The sequence below is a fragment of the Glycine soja genome, chromosome 19 (assembly GCF_004193775.1).
Source record: "Glycine soja cultivar W05 chromosome 19, ASM419377v2, whole genome shotgun sequence".
In the NCBI taxonomy this organism is placed as follows: domain Eukaryota; kingdom Viridiplantae; phylum Streptophyta; class Magnoliopsida; order Fabales; family Fabaceae; genus Glycine; species Glycine soja.
In genome coordinates, this window is record NC_041020.1 from 49576034 (window position 1) to 49594076 (window position 18043).

At 29.2% G+C, this 18043-nt stretch overlaps 1 protein-coding gene across 1 annotated transcript in view; it reads right to left on the minus strand.

The window, feature by feature from the left end:
* Positions 1-5519, minus strand: part of LOC114400256 (protein ILITYHIA-like) — a 29625-nt gene extending 24106 nt beyond the window's left edge. Inside the window, exons 1-11 of the mRNA XM_028362609.1 lie at positions 5202-5519; positions 4622-4998; positions 4330-4461; positions 3857-4238; positions 3564-3710; positions 1493-1677; positions 1270-1396; positions 1079-1152; positions 928-1004; positions 800-836; positions 557-723 (exon numbers count right to left, since the gene is read on the minus strand). Coding sequence (XP_028218410.1) covers positions 557-723; positions 800-836; positions 928-1004; positions 1079-1152; positions 1270-1396; positions 1493-1677; positions 3564-3710; positions 3857-4238; positions 4330-4461; positions 4622-4998; positions 5202-5325 — 1829 coding nt within the window. The 5' untranslated portion in view covers positions 5326-5519. The remainder of the gene's footprint in view (positions 1-556; positions 724-799; positions 837-927; positions 1005-1078; positions 1153-1269; positions 1397-1492; positions 1678-3563; positions 3711-3856; positions 4239-4329; positions 4462-4621; positions 4999-5201) is intronic.
* Positions 5520-18043: the final 12524 nt, after the last annotated feature.

An 18043-nucleotide genomic window follows, 5' to 3' on the forward strand; every position in this document is an offset into this window, starting at 1 on the left:
TTGAGATTGGTGAGAAGTACAGAAGTATGATTCAAATGTGGTAGGACACTAGGACCATGTTTGTGACCCTCTATAAACTATAATAGGTAGTGAGGACTGAGGAGTGGTATGAAAAAGAACAATTAATCAATGAAAATTGAATTTCCAAAATAGATCATTAGCTTCTCGAGGAATAAGATAGGCACAAGCAATATTTGCTAGATTGTGGAAGAAGTTGCTCCAACCACATTAGAAAGTGTTTTTCCAGAAGCAAAACCAAAAGATACTAAACAGTGTTACCAATCTTATAAAACAGCATTTTCCACTCATGTGACTATTAGTAATTTAGAAAAGCAACAAAAAACCAAAAGGGGAACTTGAAGAGGAAATTTCCAGATAATTTCTTGCCACTGGACAGGAGAAACACTAAGTTTTTTGTAGGTCCAAATCTAATAGCAAAATATGCAACTTTTACTACCAAGAAGAGGTACCTTTCGGAAATAAGCACATCTAAGTCCAGCTGATTGATACAAACTTAACTGATAAATATGCAGGTCAGTGTAACAAAACTATTTACCTTATTTTTAAAGCTAAATGTTTCTCTCCAATCAAAGTAAGGTACTTTGAAAATTCCAAAAATAGATCTTCAGATAACTGTGGAGCAGATGTGATAATCTTCCTAGCAACATCATAAGTCATTCTTCGAATATCCCATCTTGGATGACACATAAAAGAGATCATTAACTGCATGAAGTTAACAATAAGTGGATCAATTTAGAAAGTCAATATGGGAATCTGATAAAAATGCAAAGTGTTTTACCTGCAACATCAATCTGACCGAGAAGTTGGACAATGTACTGCAAAACCAAGAAAATAAAACATAATCAAGCATACAACACATAAAGGAAAAAACTACGGTTATCTTTTTAGCATTATAATGGAATTTACCGTTGCAAATGTTCCACAAGAAGCACTTCAAGCAGATCAACACATGCCATGCTATCCTCAATTGATAGCTTTGAAGCCTGCAGAGCATCATTTCAGATATGTAGAATAAAACCTGGGTAATACTATTTACAATTTTTAGTTGAGTAATCACCATAGAAATTGGCACGACCGAAGGTTCATTTTGTGATATCAGAGCCCATATCTTTTCCTTTACCAATGTTTCCTCTAGGAAAGTAAAACACAATTGAACAAATGAAAATTTTGGCAAAAAATAAAATAAATAAAAATGAACTAAGCTAGTACTCAATATTAAAGAATATAAAGATTTCTACTAATACAAACCAGCTTTAATATCAACAGCAGCTATCGTCACGACTAGTAACAATGCATACATGCCATCTAAACGTTGCACTGCCTTTGTAAAGCCAGTTTTAACAAGTTGGACAAGAGGGCCAAACAATGGTAACATCTGAAAAATATAGTTGAAACATAAGGGAATGAAGTTCACATAGTATGCATGAAATAAATTAACATGCAAGTACAATTAATGAAAATAACAGGTCACCTTTAAGATAGCATCTTCATTTTTGCATATAGCATGTAGACTGCGCAGAAAACCCTTTCTTAAAGTTTCCTTCTCTTTGAGGCCAGAAACTAAAAAGGAAACCAAACTCTCTTGAATGATATCAGTAGATCTAACTGCCCAAGAAGCTATAGCTGACAAAATCACAATTTTAACCTCCTCGTTTCCTGTCAATTAAGTGTGGAGCATGATTCAGCACCAAATAATATGATCCTTATAAAGAACTGCTTGCAAGGGATATTGTCAAGTAGAATAGCTCTTTCAAATTAAAAGAAACATCATAAAAAATTTTAAGTAATTAAATAAGCTTGTAAAACAACAAAATACCAAAAAAAAAAAAAAAGTGTTACCATCTTTGTTCCTTTTTAAGTGTCTTAAAGATTTTTGCACAGGAGCCAAGAAATACAATAAATTCTATCGTTCCTCATAAAATAGTTATGAAGTTACCTATTTAACCCTTTTTCATTTTTACTCCACAATAAATATACATTAGTTATTTTCTATTTCCACTTTCACGATAAATATTAATTAACTAAAAATTAGGTGGGAAGTAATGGTATAATTGACAAAAAAACAATCAATGTTATCTTGAACTGTGAAAATAACAGATAAATAGGAACAAAAATGACACTTACAAAGGAATAGAGAGAGTAATTTGTTTATCAAATGTTAAAAATTGTAGCTTAAAACCAAACTTATATCATTTTTTTTTTGGTCAGCAAAGATAAGTATATATATATATATATATATATATATATATATATATATATATATATATGTGTGTGTGTGTGTGTGAAATGAATCCAAGTACAAGAGGTACCATGATTACAATAAAATCCAGTGGAATGGTTCCAAAGATCAGACTACACAGCAGTCTCAATGGGAACCAAACTCGAAATCAGATAGTATAGCTACCACTAACTATGACTTCTACCCTCGACTAAGAACAAAAGCATCTCTAAGGTTAGATGACCAATGGTTGTAGGGGACTACGAAATCTTTCTCAAAATTTCTGAGCCATGACCAAAGTAAGAATATAGCATCCTCCAGCAGTTTGTTGCCGTTGTAAGTACCATTCGAAAATATGATCTTGTTCCTCAGCTGCCATACAGTCCAACTAAAAGCCACCCACCAAAACGTTCATCTATTACCCCGAATTCCTTCCACCCTACATACCAAAAAGTCCAGAGGAGGAGAGCTGACCAAATAATGATCAGTGACAGTAACTGCACCTCCTTTGTAACTCATTGATTTACATTAAGAATAATGAGACATACCAATTGCTACTCCCTGGCATTTAAAAGCATTACTAATGACATGCTGCATATTCACATACCTTAGACAACTTTTATCCTAAATTATGAGTATTAGAAATAGCATTTATTTTTGCATTGTCATGTGAGGTTAACTACTATTGTTATAATTTGTTTGGGCCTCCTGGTGAACATTGAACGTGTCCTTTCAATCTTTCACCTTAGAAAAGTTCTTGTGATACACTTTAAAGGTTTTCAATGCCAATATTTGTGGCAATGAGCAGTTTTTGCAGATATCTGTTATACGTGGTTGGAGAGGAACACTCATATTTTATACAATGCCCCCATTGCCCTAAGATTTGTAAGGGGTTAGGAACATGTTTTGAATTTCCTAGGTGGTCAAACCAGGGTTGCTTTTAGGGGACTTCCACTATTGATATATAAGGGATTAAACAGCTCTTTAGATATTTTAGTCTCTTTGGCTTATTATTTTACTTTCATTTGTCAGGTTACTGTTTAGGAGGATATCTGATCCCTTCCCCAAATATTTACCTTCTATCTTTTCTTTAGAATAATATTTTATTCTACCATTGAATAAAAAAGTAAAAGACCAACTTAGTAAAGAAATATATATATATATATATATATATATATATGCCAAAGATATGATTTTATCTTTATGTAAATATGGAAATAGGGAAACAATGATACAATTAAGGAAAGTAATCTCTAATGTAATCCCTAATAATATATATAAAATCAGATTAACAATGAAAAGGAATATTAGAGCATGTGCTTACCATCATCCTTGTAGTATGATAGAAGAAAATCACATATTGTGCGAGACAGACTGATGAGGTATTTTCCATCAGGTGCATTAGACAATTCTTGTATCGCATTCACCATTCCAACTCTCTGGTATGGAAAAGCCAGCCTTCCTTCTGAGCCTACTCAGAATGAAACTCGTGTAGTCAAAATATATAACAACGGCACCACTAATTCTGTCAATCAAAACTCTATATAACCCACATCTCCAAATGGTTTAGTGGGTATCATAAAAAGCCAACAACACAAGCATAGGGACATTTTATACCTTTAATAACAGATTTGATAGCATTGAACATTGTGTCTAATGCATCCGGATTGCTAGATTTTTGGCTCAGACTATGGACTATAGCTAATGCCCCATCCCTTCTCCCTTCATCAGCATGCCGAGCCTGTGCTAATACTACCGAAAGAATTTCAGCAGCGTACTTACTCAGATCAAGGTTAACAGACTTCAACAGAATCCTCACAGACTCCAACACAATTTCTGGGTTGCGTTTTAGCATTTTAACAGAGGATGGTATCACAAGACTTTGAAAATCTCCATGTGACATTTGCAAATAAAGTGAATGAAATGCTTCAGTAAGACTCTTTCCTGGCTTTTCTTTTGCACTCAGTATTGCATTAACATATATATCAAGAAATGCTGGCTGTAAGGAGCAAAGAACTACATCAGACCCTATGAGGTTAACATCAACCCGATGCAAAGACAAACCAGAAAACTTATGTACACCCACTCACCTTGAATTCCCCAAATAAAGACGGAGATCGACTTGAGAACTCCAGCAACAGCATTAATAATTCCGGACTATCCTTGAAAGGAATTCGGCCATTTCTAAGCTCTTCCATGTAGACTTTATAAATATCCGGCGACTGATAACAAGTATAAACATCTAAATTACACTATAATTTCTTATATACATTATATAATCGAAAAGGAGGATATCAGAACTCAAAAGCAAAAAATTGAGGAAGCAACACACGTATTAGTATTAGCATCAATAAAATAAAAAGAATGACGGTTGAGCTGAACCTGAGAAAATAAATGGAGAAACTTTTTCCTGCAAGCCTTTCGCTCCCGAAAAGACCTTCGCAAAACTAAGCTAAGTAAAGAAGCTTGCGCCGCAGCCACTCTACAAAGAGCATTCTTAGAAACTGCGGCGAACTGGCTCTTGCTCAGAAGTAAACACGACCAGCTGAGAAGTCTATAGCCCCCAACGTGAGATTGAAACTTGGATTGCTTTTCCATATTCTGAACGAGAGCTCCTGCAAAAGTCTTCATGAACACTGTTCCACCTAAGGCTCTCACAATCACATCATCAACGGCTTTCCTCGATCTAAGATCATCGTAAATCGCGACTGTTCTGAATATTATATCGATGAGTAACGAAGCGAGCTCCGTTGACATTTCTGCAGAAAAAGACCAAAACGATTAGGTCGAACAACAAACAAATCACGCATTCAGACCATGCATGTTTATCTAACTAAGCAATAACGAAGAAAAACAAAGCCTCATTCGCGATGAAACGCTCGTCGTTAAATGGAAATGGCGCATTGAGTTTGGGAAGTGTGAAATGGAAATGGCGTGTTAGTACGATGGCTTCGGTGCTGACCTGAAGTGGAGGAATTCAAGAACGCAGGGATTTCGCGACGGAATATACGAACACGCTGGTTAGTGGAGGATGTGGAAACCAATTCGGAGAGGGAGACGAGAGATTGCAATGATTCAGCCGCCATTGTAGAAAACGGGAAGATCCGAAGGAGAATCTGATTAATACTGCAGCGACGCTACCTCTGCCACAGTGAGTGTGTTTCAGTTCCTCACTACTCAGATTAGCTAGGGTTTTGGGTACTGCTATAGCTCGAACCTGTCGTGTTCGGTTCGGACTTTCGTTGAAATGAAAAACAAACCAACGACAACTTTTTTTCTTTTTTCTATTTTCTATTCTAATGCTTCTCTACATTTTTTTTTTATCTCAAAGGACACTTGGAGTCATAGTCTGTCCTAGTAGTTCTCATGGGCTTTTGCTTTCTGCACTTCCTAAATTTAAAATATCCCTATATTGCCCTTTCTCTCTTTCAACTCCACCTTCTTTCCCCCAAATTGCCCGTCGAACTTTAATCCAGCATCTGTTACTGGAGAAAGGAGGTGCCTAGTCACTCAATAAAAGAGGAAAAAAGGGTATTTCTGTTCGTTTAGCTTGTTTTCAATTTTCTAGAGTGTAGGAAGCAAAAATGGTGTGCAGGAAGCAGTGGCCTAGTAATGGGCCTTAATAATCATAGGTCCCCTGTAATTTCAACATGCTATTGCTAACAAATGTTATTTTGTTTAGTAAATATCTAAGATAAATATAACCAATAATGATTGACGACAGTGACTTGTTTCTGTGGTTTAAAATTTAAATCCTAATTAATTATTAGGTATGAAATATATATCTTGTTGGGAATAAAATACTTAACTTTTATGCGTTTACGGTCTCTAACAAAAATTAATTTCTCTGTTTAACAAGATCCATTATGTATCAATATTATGTTAAAAAAAATTAAAATAACATGCATGAAATAGAAATGGCATGATCTGTCTCATTGTCTTCTTTTAAAAATCTAGAAGGCTTAGATAAGTTTTACTTTACACTACGTGTTTGGGGTGAATTTTAGTTGTAACATGTGAGTTTAAAAATTGTTAAAAACAACCGCCAGAATTTTAGTTTTTAATGTTTTTTAATTTCTCTTAATTTTTTATTTTAAAATAAACTTATTTTAAAATTTTCAAAGAAGAACCTGCATAACAGATACTTTAGGAGTTTCAACTCGTAAAACATAAAAAAGCAACCCTGGATCCAAATAAGATGGTTGTTGCTCAAAAAATAGAAAGTCCTCCTCCATTTCCTATTTCAAGATGTGTGGTTTTAAACATATTTATCATTCGAATCCTATTTTAACTATCAAGTATCTCAATCAACAGAGTGGAGTTATTATCACTTACCTAGAAGTCTTGAATTCGAGCACTAAATATATAAATATACAGTTAGCGTTAAATAGATACTTTCAAAATTTGTATCCTATTTTAAGCATTCTTTTTACTGGTTCTTTGTTAGTATTTGTTATAAATTGAGGTTTTTGAGTTTTAACATTTAGCAACCCTGTACATGTTTCTTGCTTGAATGCCTCCGCCCTTGCATCATCCTGCGTCTGATTCTAAGCATTTCACATTGGTAATCTGGCCTCTTTTATGTAATAGTAGTTTAAAATAGATTTAAAATAAATTTTTATTTAAGCGTGTTTATTGATAAATCATGTTTTGACCAATTTCAAATTAGTTGTTAATTTTTGCACGTTGCATGAATTTCATTTTAATGTTTTGGAGGAGATGGGTTGACTTTTTTATTTGATGTTTTTTAATTGTTTTCTTAGAGATATCTATTTTTTTTTCAAATGGTATCAATTTTAATATGTCATGCATGTGATAGTAAAAAAAAAAAGACTATGCTCTTTTATCTTGGCCTCTCTTAAATAAAAATCCTGACTCCGCTCTTGTACCAAAGCACACTGTGCTTTCTTTTAGCTTTAGGGACTTCATCCAATGACTTTGTTCTGTCATTGGGCTATGTTTTAGCTGGTTCCATTCCATGTACGCCATTTGTCGGCTTTTTCATTAAATAGGGATAAAATTTTATCTAATTTTTTTAAATCAGAAATATATTTTAAAATATTACCTAAAAACAGGATAAGTTGTGTCATGACTTCGGAATTATAAGTCATAATAATTGTTACAATTTTTTATTTTTTTTAATTGAAGTAGTAAATAATTTTTTTAATTTTTATTTTTACAAATTTAAAGTCGTAATTTTTTTTTATTTTTTTAATTGAAGTCATAAAAATTATTTACGACCTTTTCAGTTAAAAACTTTTTTTTTGATATTTTTTTTTCTTTTACGATTAAAATTTACAATTTTGAAGTCATAAATTTATTTTTTTTAATTTATAATTGTTTATAGTTTTATTTTTATTTTAAAAAAATAAAAAATATCTAAATATATAATAAATAATATTAAATTGACTTATTTATTAATATATTTTTTATGATTTTATTTGATATATTATTAATTTATTTTAATGTTTTATTATTTAAAACATGTTATATATATTTTTAATATAGTTTTATTTAAATATTTTTTTATTTAAAGTTTAAATAATCTATTAATAAAAATACATAAAAAAATTAAAATGAGATATTAAAAATTTGAAAGAATTTAATTTAAAATTTGATTATATTTAAATAAAAATTACATATTTATTAAAGTAATAATGAGACAATGTCCCACACCGAGTTCTTTTAAATATGTCTCAATAAAAATAACTTGTATTTTTATATTTTTCTTTCACTTATGTTATGTGTTTTATATTAATGTATTAATTATGTTGTTTTTATTTTTATTAATAGAATATTTAAACTTTAAATATAAAAAAACATTTAAATTAAACTATATTAAAAACATATATAACATGTTTTAAATAATAAAGTATTAAAATAAATTAATAACATATCAAATAAAATCATAAAAAAATATACAAATAAATAAGTCAACTTAATATTATTTATTATATATTTAAATATTTTTTAAAATAAAAAAAACTGTAACAATTGTAAATTTAAAAAAACTTTAATAAAAACTTAAAAAAATTACGACTTTAAATCATAAAAAAAATTTAACTGAAGTCTCCCGTTAAAAAAATAATAAAATAAAAAATTATGACTTTAAAGTAAAAAAAAAAAAAACTGAAATCATAAGTAATTTTATAACTTTAGTTAGAAAAATAAAAAGTAACTCAGTCATATCTGACACAACTTATCTTTTATTGGATAATTTTTAAAATATTTCCGATCAAAAAATTGGGTAAAATTTTGCCCCTATTTAATAAAAAAAAACCTCATTTGTCTTGTGACCAAATTTTGAGTGTTACACTATGCTATTATGCAAGATGTCACTTTTGCCACCAGTTGTTAAGTTCCGTTTCATACTCATATCATGTGTGTCCGCTTTTCCGGTTTCTCCGGTATGCTTATTAATTTTAACCAGTTCCATGAGATAATTTTGTGTGAATGCTTTGTAGCATGACAAAAAAAATGAGAAAATGAAGAGTCCAACGCTGCGTTTTGGAATAGTAAAAAAATTAAAAAGGTCAGTTTGAAGTATTTATAAAGTTTGAAAACTATTAATTTGATCCTTATAAAAGTAAAATATATTTTTATGATCTTTAGTGGTAATTCCGTTAGATGACGATATTTTATCGTGACCAATAATTACAAATGAATTAAATAAGTTCTGACGGTTAAAATCTCACAAAATAAATTAAATAATTTTTTAAGGCTAAAACTCCCCACAAAATTGTAATTTGTTGTTACTTGTTGAACGATTTTCTTGTACTTTTTTGAGAGATTAGGGGAAGATGAAAACAAATATAGGTTTTCGTGTCTTCTAAGTATATTCTATGAGGTTGAGAGAAAAAAGTAATTAAGATAATTAAATACGAGAATAGTTTAATAGAATTATCATTGAAGACCATGAAAAATATTTTTTATTTTTATAGACAATAAATTAATATGAAAAAATTTCTAATGATCAAATTAATACTTCTTAAATTTTGCAGCAATCCTAAACACATTCTATGCAGATTAAAATTTCAATTCAAGAGAAAAAATAAAAGAAAATATTATTTCTTAAAAGTAAAATTTTCTTTATTTTTTTTCACATCTTCTCTTCAACTAAGAACATATATAATTTATTTGTGGTTTAAATAGTTTATTTTCCCTTTAAAATGGATTGATTTTTATTCTAATCTTTTAAAGATTATTATTTTTGTTTTAATCCTTTAAATTTTAATAATTTTTGTTGTCTCAAATAACTATTAATTGATAACTAACAACTTCAAAAGTCTTACATTATCAAGGAGACAGAGATGACAATCACACACTCACATGTAAATTTTTTTTTATAAATTATGCTTTTAAATTCTTTATTAATTAGTCTACGACATAAACTATTTTAAACATATAAGAACTTAAACATAATCTACCAAAAAAACATATTTATTATGTCATTATCTAACTTTGTTATTCAATAATAGGAAAAATAATCTTTAAAGTACTGAATTTTAAATAAAATTCTTTAAAGACTAAAATAAATATTAAAAAAATTCTTTATTTCATATAGATCAAGCCTTCATTTGTATTTTTTCCTTGCCTATTTTCTTATTTATTTACCAAACATAGCACAAAAGTAACAAAAATATAAGTAAGATTAAAATATTTTAGAAGTTTTTATTTATGTATTTTCTTCTCTATTTTTTGTTTAAAGTACAGAAGTGGTGCCAGTTGAAATTGGAGGTTATTGTCCAAAAAATAAAATGAGCTTTGGTGTTAGAAAGAAACAATGGAACAAAAAAAAAAGTTATAGAGATAAAACTAACATCCATTTGCTAGTCCTGGCCTCATGAATCCATGTAGGATAAGTGCTCATTATTAGACATGACCACTTAATACTATAGCTCTGTTAATATGGATTAATTCAACAGCTAGGTCGGTCCATCTTGACTCATTTATTTAGTGAGATAATCCAATCCAACACACTTAAATTTAAAGACCATGTAGACACCAAGAAATGATGGGTGAACTTAATCTAATTCAATCCATTAAGATAAAAAAAAAAAAAAAACCTAGAAATCAATATGTCATTAAACATTGTGAATTTTGAAAGAAAGGCAAGAAAAGACCAACATAAATGGTAATAAATGCTATTATCTTTATTGTATTAATTTATAAGAATGTTCAAGATTAAAAAAATAGGAATAATATATTATTTTTATATTTATTTGTGAAGGAAAAGAAAACAATATATATTGTCAAAATGTTTAAGAGTTCGGCTACAAATTAGATAGAGAGGAAGACATGAGAAAAAAAGACGTCAAAGATTTAAATGTAATTATAAGCTTCATCTACAATATTATTCATTGAGTTATATTTTCAAAATCATGTTTGGATGTTTAATAATAAGTAAAATAAAATGCACAATAGAATTAAGTGAAATGAAATAAAGTAAAACCATATTTTTATTATCTTTATGTGTTTGAAAAATAAAATTAAAAACTATTTCCACCTCATTCTCCAGATAGAAAGGAGTGAGAAAACTTTATTTATAAACAAAATAAAAAAGTATAACATGAAATTTATTTTTATATATCATATTTTAATTTAAAAATCTAAACATCAAGCTCAATGCTATTTTATTCCACCTTTTTTTTAACAATCCAGACGTGATTTAAAATATCAGACATTCATCTTTTCTTTTTTACAAATTTAATGTGACTTAAAACATGATTTTATTGAATGATGCGCAGGTCTAACATTTATTTACCAATTAAAAAATATAAAACTTCCTAGTTCCTATGATGGAGTGAAAAAAAATATAAACGTTATTAATATTTTTATAAGTCCTTAAATGAAACTTAAATTGTGCATCTCAAAAATGTTTACAAAATGTCGATTTCAAAATAAAGTCGCCAATATAGAACAAAACCCATTGTTATAGCCCTACTTCACAATTCACGTGCATTCTGTTTGTTGTTGTGATTAATTAGCTTAACGAATAGGATATAAGGATATGCAAGGATTATGTGAAGGCGATATGTATCCCATGATCAAAACATGTTGAGAAGAGAAACTACCCGTTTAAAATAATTTTGTTATAGTCATCTTTTGATTCAGTATTTAAACCTTTAGAGTCCTACTTTTAGAGTTTCTTTAGATAATATTGTTTTATTCATATTTGTTGTCTTTATGTGAGTTCCTTTGCACAATACTAATTTATTCAAATTCATTGTGGATTGTTATAGGTCTTCTTGATTTGACTTGGGTTGTTGATGAACAAGTGTTGATCCGAAAGAAATAATAAAGGGAAAAAAATTGAAAAGTTCAGACTCTATCATGTTTATTTTGTGTTAGGAGGATGAATTTCGTCTTATAGCGTGTTAGATTTGCTAATATAAGTAGCCATTTAGCTTTGAATAGTGTCTGAGTTGTTATTGTTTACTTGTCGTGCATTACCGAAATGTTCTTTATTTAGTATCATATGCTCTTGTAAGCATCGTTGGACATTTTCAATTAACGATATTTTGACTAAAAAACACATCATTTGATATATCTTTTCTTAACGGCTTTACACGAGGGCGACAAAATAATTTATGTATTCTTAATTTAATTATATTTAAATTTTTAATCAAATAAAATTATTTTACAAATAAAAGTAATTATATTGAATAATTTGGATTATTGTGATTAATAAATGATATCTTTGATCATTATGTCTAACTCTATTAATATAAGAAAAAAATTGCGTCTAATTCTCATTTTATTTGGCACATTTTTCTATAACAGTGAAATGGTCTATTTAAGATTTTGTGTAACAATATTGTGTTTTAGGGGATTTTTTTTATTGGTGTGTTGGACTTAATAAAAGTTAGAAAGTAGACAATAGCGTATCTAGGGTCCACTGTCCCAAGCTAGTGCGAATAAAATATAAATACTGAATTCAGCAGGTGCAAATACATAAAATTAAAGGAGATAAATACAAAAAATATTAGATTTTATTTACAATTTTCTGTCAAACAAAAACTTTACTTGTGATTTTATTTTTAAAATGAGGGGGTGCACTCACCCTCGTTACAACGTAGATTCTCCTATGATCGTAGACATGATTTAAAATCAAAATTGATTTAGTTAAATGTTTTTTCTTTGATTGGTGTTCTAATCTTGTAGGTTGTCTTTTTTATTCCTAAAAACTGATCTTATAAGACTTTTTGTGTATTTATTTCCTCAAATTCAAATTCAAATTAATCAGACGGCGGTCAAGCCTCGTGAACTTACATTACTAAATTAGTTAATGCACCCACTAGACCATTCGTCCAACTTATTTATTTTAGTCACGTGCCTCGAAATAGCAAGCATTAATGATATGCACTTATGATGCAAGCAGAAAATGAAAATTTCACTACTTAATATACTAGTTAAAAAACAAAAATCAAAAGAAAATTTAGAATATTTAATACTAAATAAGTACGTAGTATATTTGAAAATTTCACAAAGAGATTTTAGAAAAGAAAAACAGAAGTTAATTTGTATTTGTTTATAATTATAAAAAAAATTCAAAAGAATACGTTGATTTTATAAGAAGCTATTCAAAACAATTTATGATTTTGTTTAGATTTGTATTCTTTTGATTATTTTAAAAATTTGAAACAAGCACATGAAGAATTTATAAAAAAAATGTTTTTTTTTAATTAGAGTTATTTTAATTTATTGGAATCTTTTATCAATAATTTATAAACATCTTACTTTTGTCCATTGTTGGCCGAAGAAACTTGAGCATTAATTACAATATAAATAAAATAAAATAAATAGTTTAAATGAATAAAACATATTAAAGAAGAAAATATTAATTTAATCATTACAAATAGAAAGAGAATACCATAAAACGTTTTGACGTTTAAAATGAGAATTCAAATTTGTAGTATAATGGTTGATTTTTTTTTTCAAAATTATATATATCGGAAATTAGCAAGAAAACGTTACCAAATCATTTATAATTTATAAATTTTATAAAAGATATGATACAATCATAACATTTAAGCATTTTTATTTTTCACATCATCAAGATGAAACACATCTTAAAATCTCGTTTAATGAATGATCATTATGGTCATACGCTAATTAGTCTTGGGATTATGTGAAATTTCACAAACTCTCTCGTTATACACAAATCTCTCTTAATTTTTGAAAAAATATTCATCGATAAATAATGATGAATTGTGATTGAAAGTAATAATTTTTTTAATTTTAAATAAAGTGTATATTGAGTAATATTAAATAAAAAATAACATGATATTTATAATTTTCTAATATTAAAAATTAAATTTCACTCAACTCATAAGAAGATATAAAGTTTGTCCAATTGGAGAAAAGTGAAGGAAGAAAAGAGGGAAGGAGAGTGATTATGATTCAAACCTGACATTTTAAACAAAACTAATAAATTAATATTTAGAGATAAAAAAACACTCAACTCATAACATAAAAGTATTTAAAAATAAATATTGGAAAAACAAGTCAAGTCTCATTACAAGTAAGCCTGGAGAAGAAAGTACTTAGTATAAGATTTATGAGTCTTTTTTGGTAGGCAAGAGTAAGATTTATGACTTTTATGTTATAAAAGTGTTCTAATTAAACTCTACAAATTAATCTCAACATTTTTTTTCTATAATTTTTTTAATTATATGAATTGTTAAGGAAACAATGCTACCTGATGCATATAGAAGAACAGAGATCACCACACCGAGATTTTTACAAAATGCAAAACCAAGAAACATAGGGGCACTTGGTTTGCCCATTTTCTGTTTTTATTTTCACTAAAAACAGAAAATGAGAGGAAAAATACATTTGATTTTGTATATTCATTTTCAAATCCAGAAAACAGATTCAATATTTAAAAAAAATACACGAAACGCAAAATAATCGTTTTCGGTGTTTTCAAAGAGTCTAAAAACATGGTGGCAATCCTTGTAATTTAATCACATTCATCTTCTCTAATGCACCCACTTCTCCTCCACCCCCTTCCTCGAACAAAACGTTGCTTCTCACAACATTGCAAAGCAGAGGCGTAACCTCCATCGCGCCACCCTCACCCACCACAACCTGCGTGCGTCGCCACCTCCCCCCTTTGTCGCGCATAGTTATCTGTCTCACAGATTTGCACGGGCCATCCTGTGCAGGTGACCATGACACCCTTTGCCACTTGCATGCTTGCGTGACTCACTTTGTCGCACAAACACCACCGTGCGCCATTCCACCCCTGGACCAGAGATTGGGGTCTTGGTTGGGACCTACAACATTTGTTGCGAACAAAAGCCACCGTATCTAGGAACTTGTTTCAGTACAACGTCTCATGTTTTGGTGCGTGACATGCAACATTTGTTGCAGTGGGAGAATTTGCAACGATGACTTGGTGGTTTGGGATTGAAGGAGGGATAACGATTTGAGAGGGATAATGAGGTTTGGTCTTGGCTGGGGTGGAGATGCAATTGTAGAAGCGCTTTGGGTGGAGAACATTCAGTATTTTTTATTTTTTAAAATAGAAAATAAAAATCTTAACCAAACATATTCTCTAAATCTAAAAATTTAGAAAATAATTTTTTTTAGAAAATACAAACAGAAAATAAAAAAAAACTCAAACCAAGGGCCACCCTGCTTGTTGGAAATATTTAGAACGTTCCAAACAAATTTAGTCCAAAAACAAGCACGAAGGTGTTACCTCCCTACACAACACATGAAACTTGCCATTAATTAATTGCAACTAATATCAAATAAAAACAAGCATAGGAAATTTAGGGTGTATTTGGTTTGCATTTTCATTTTCTGTTTTCATTTTCTGAAAATTGTTTTCATTTTTAAAAGATTAGAATTTTGAAAACATGTTTGGTTTGACTTCTTATTTTCTGTTTTCATGAAATAAAAATAATGAAAATTTATGATAAATTGAGTTCTTGTCTTTTTGTATTTTTGGATTTGCTTAAAATTACATTTATTGCCACCGTAGTTTCATTTTACTCGAGATGGAGTTTCTGTTCTCAACTGAAAACGAGAATTTATTGTTTTTATTTTCTAGTTGTTTTCTGTTTTCATTTTTACTGAAAATGTTTACAAAAATTCAAGCAAACACATTTTCATCACATTTTCTGTTTTCAGTGAAAATAAAAACAAAAAACAATCAAACCAAACATCCAAGAAAGCCAACAATATTCACAAGATTAAGCCAACATTTACATATACAAAGTAAAATTAAGATTACATTGAGAGAGAGAGAAAGACCATGAAAGGACCCAATTAAGTGAATGAGGTAAGAAAATTGATGAAAAACGAATTTGATGATGTTCATTAAGTTTGAAATTTAGTATTGTCCTAACTAATACTAAATCTAAGCATTTATCATGTCATTATATTACCTAAAAAATCACGCCATTATATTTTAGTTTCTACTTGGCCAATGCAAATATATGTTTATACAAAAAAAAGGCTTAAATACCCTTATCATCAATATAAAATATAGTTTTTTTAGTTTTTTTTTCTTCTTTTAGACCTTTAAATTATTATTTTAGTCTTTGTTATCAAGCAAGAACTTTAAATGATAATGCAATAATGGTGTTAGAAAATGAATTTGTTGCGTCATTACAAGTTTGACAAGAAAGTTATATGTAATTTTTTTTAGGAAATTATGCTTTAAAGTTCTCATAAATTTAAAACAATTGATATCTTCAAATTAATTGATGAAGGATGTAAAAGTATAATTTACAAAAAATACACATGACTATTCTATTAGACTCCTTAATTGATGTGACAAGTTAATGGATTAGTAGTGTTATTATTATATCATTTGTGTTAACGCTGATACTTGACCATAACAAGAAAAATATCATTAAGCCACCAATACAAAAACTATTGCAACATTAGAAAAATCGGTTCCTATTTTATTCAATGACTGAACTAACAACCAAAAAGAAATACTTAGAAGTCCAACCCGCTACTCATTAGCAACTGAAAATATATCGGTCGCTATGCAGACACCGATTTTATCCGTCGCTAACGTAAACTAAGTCCGTCACCTGTTATTTTGGTCGATTTTATTACCTTATGACTACTTTAGCAACCGCTCTGCCTCTGATTCGGTCGCTGAATTTCGTTAATTATTTTTCAGAATTGTGGAATATACGATCGTGCTACATAGCCACTGAAATGTTCCGGTCACAGAGAGTATTAAATAAAAGAATTTGTAAAAAATTAATATTGTGAAACATTTCTGCTGAATTTAATATTTTTTCATGCTATTTACCAACCTGCTTCGTATTTAGAGAAAACATTAAAATTGTAAATGTAATATAAAATATGGTTAGATATAATTCATAAATCAATTAATGAAATATACAATGTGTTAATAAGCAATACAAAATGCAAATTAATTCAATGAGCAAAAAGAAAACTATATACATTAATGAAATATAACTAAGTTGTCTCAGTTCATAACATGAAATATACAACTATCCAAATGATTTCTTGTGACTCTACTACATGATTAAACTAAGAAAAATAAAACCCTTATTTATTGTCAATAATAGTGACTAAAATTATAAATTTTATACTATAAAGGACTAAAACAAAAAAAACACCCTATTTTATAGTACCAGTACTATGCTATTTAAGCCAAAAATAAAATATAATTAAGTTCCGATGGTAGTGTTGAAAACATCTCAATACTAAAACTCTCATTTATTGTGGTGTTTAGATTGATGTTGGATAGAATAGGCTTTTAAATGGAGAAACAAGTACATTTAGTAGTTAATAATTTATAATTAATGGTTGAATGGACAATAATTATTAACATTAACTTAATGTATGTTCTGGTCTTCCATTTTTAAATGTGTCAATTGAATTATCTAAATATATCAATTGTATAATTTTGAGTCCTCTATATGAAAATAAATATATGACAAATTTTGTTCTCGTGATACTAAATGATGAATGTTAATGATGCAGCGTTGATGTATTTGACTCATGATCACATGACTTAATCACACTTTTGATTAATATCAATCATGATGAACCAAAAGTATAATTGAGCCATGTTTTAATTAGGCTTTTAGCACAAGGCCATTAATTGCCAACCTGAACGTAGGTGGATTAGTTTTTTAATCTATTGTTGAGATACAAGGCTTATGGCCCACATGGACTGTTATTTATTAATCCAATTTCTACGAGATCCGTATACAGGTTAACTGGGTAGGGAAAATTGGGAACAAGAGAGACCAAGTATTGAAGAGGCTTGAATGTGGTAGATTGCAATTTCAGTTTATTTTTTACTTCGTGAAGGCGTACTACATGATATGCAAATCGAAAGTACCAATTCCTCCTCCTCCTTCTTATACATATCCTTAATGGCAACTATGGACTTTGATCTGTTATAGACACTTGCATACTACCAATAAAATTAATTGACATGCCTTTTCAAATAGTAGGTAGTAATAAAGAAAAACTTAGGTAAAAGGCAATAAATGTGAAATATTCTCAGTATAAAAGTAATCAAAACCACTATTTTTATCTCATTATTTGTTGGCATTTATAAGAAAATGATGAAAATGAGAAAAGATAGAAAAGGCACATCTAGCTGTAAGGTGTCCATGATGCATTTAACGCACATGAACTGTGGTACACAGAATTGAATTCGAAATAGTATCGATAGGCCTCTCTTTATTACGGGCGTTATCTCCATCTGCTAGTGGTAGCGAAAGATATTTAATTCGGCACATCAAATATCACAACCAACAAGCTCTATATAAAGCTACTCCAATATTTCTA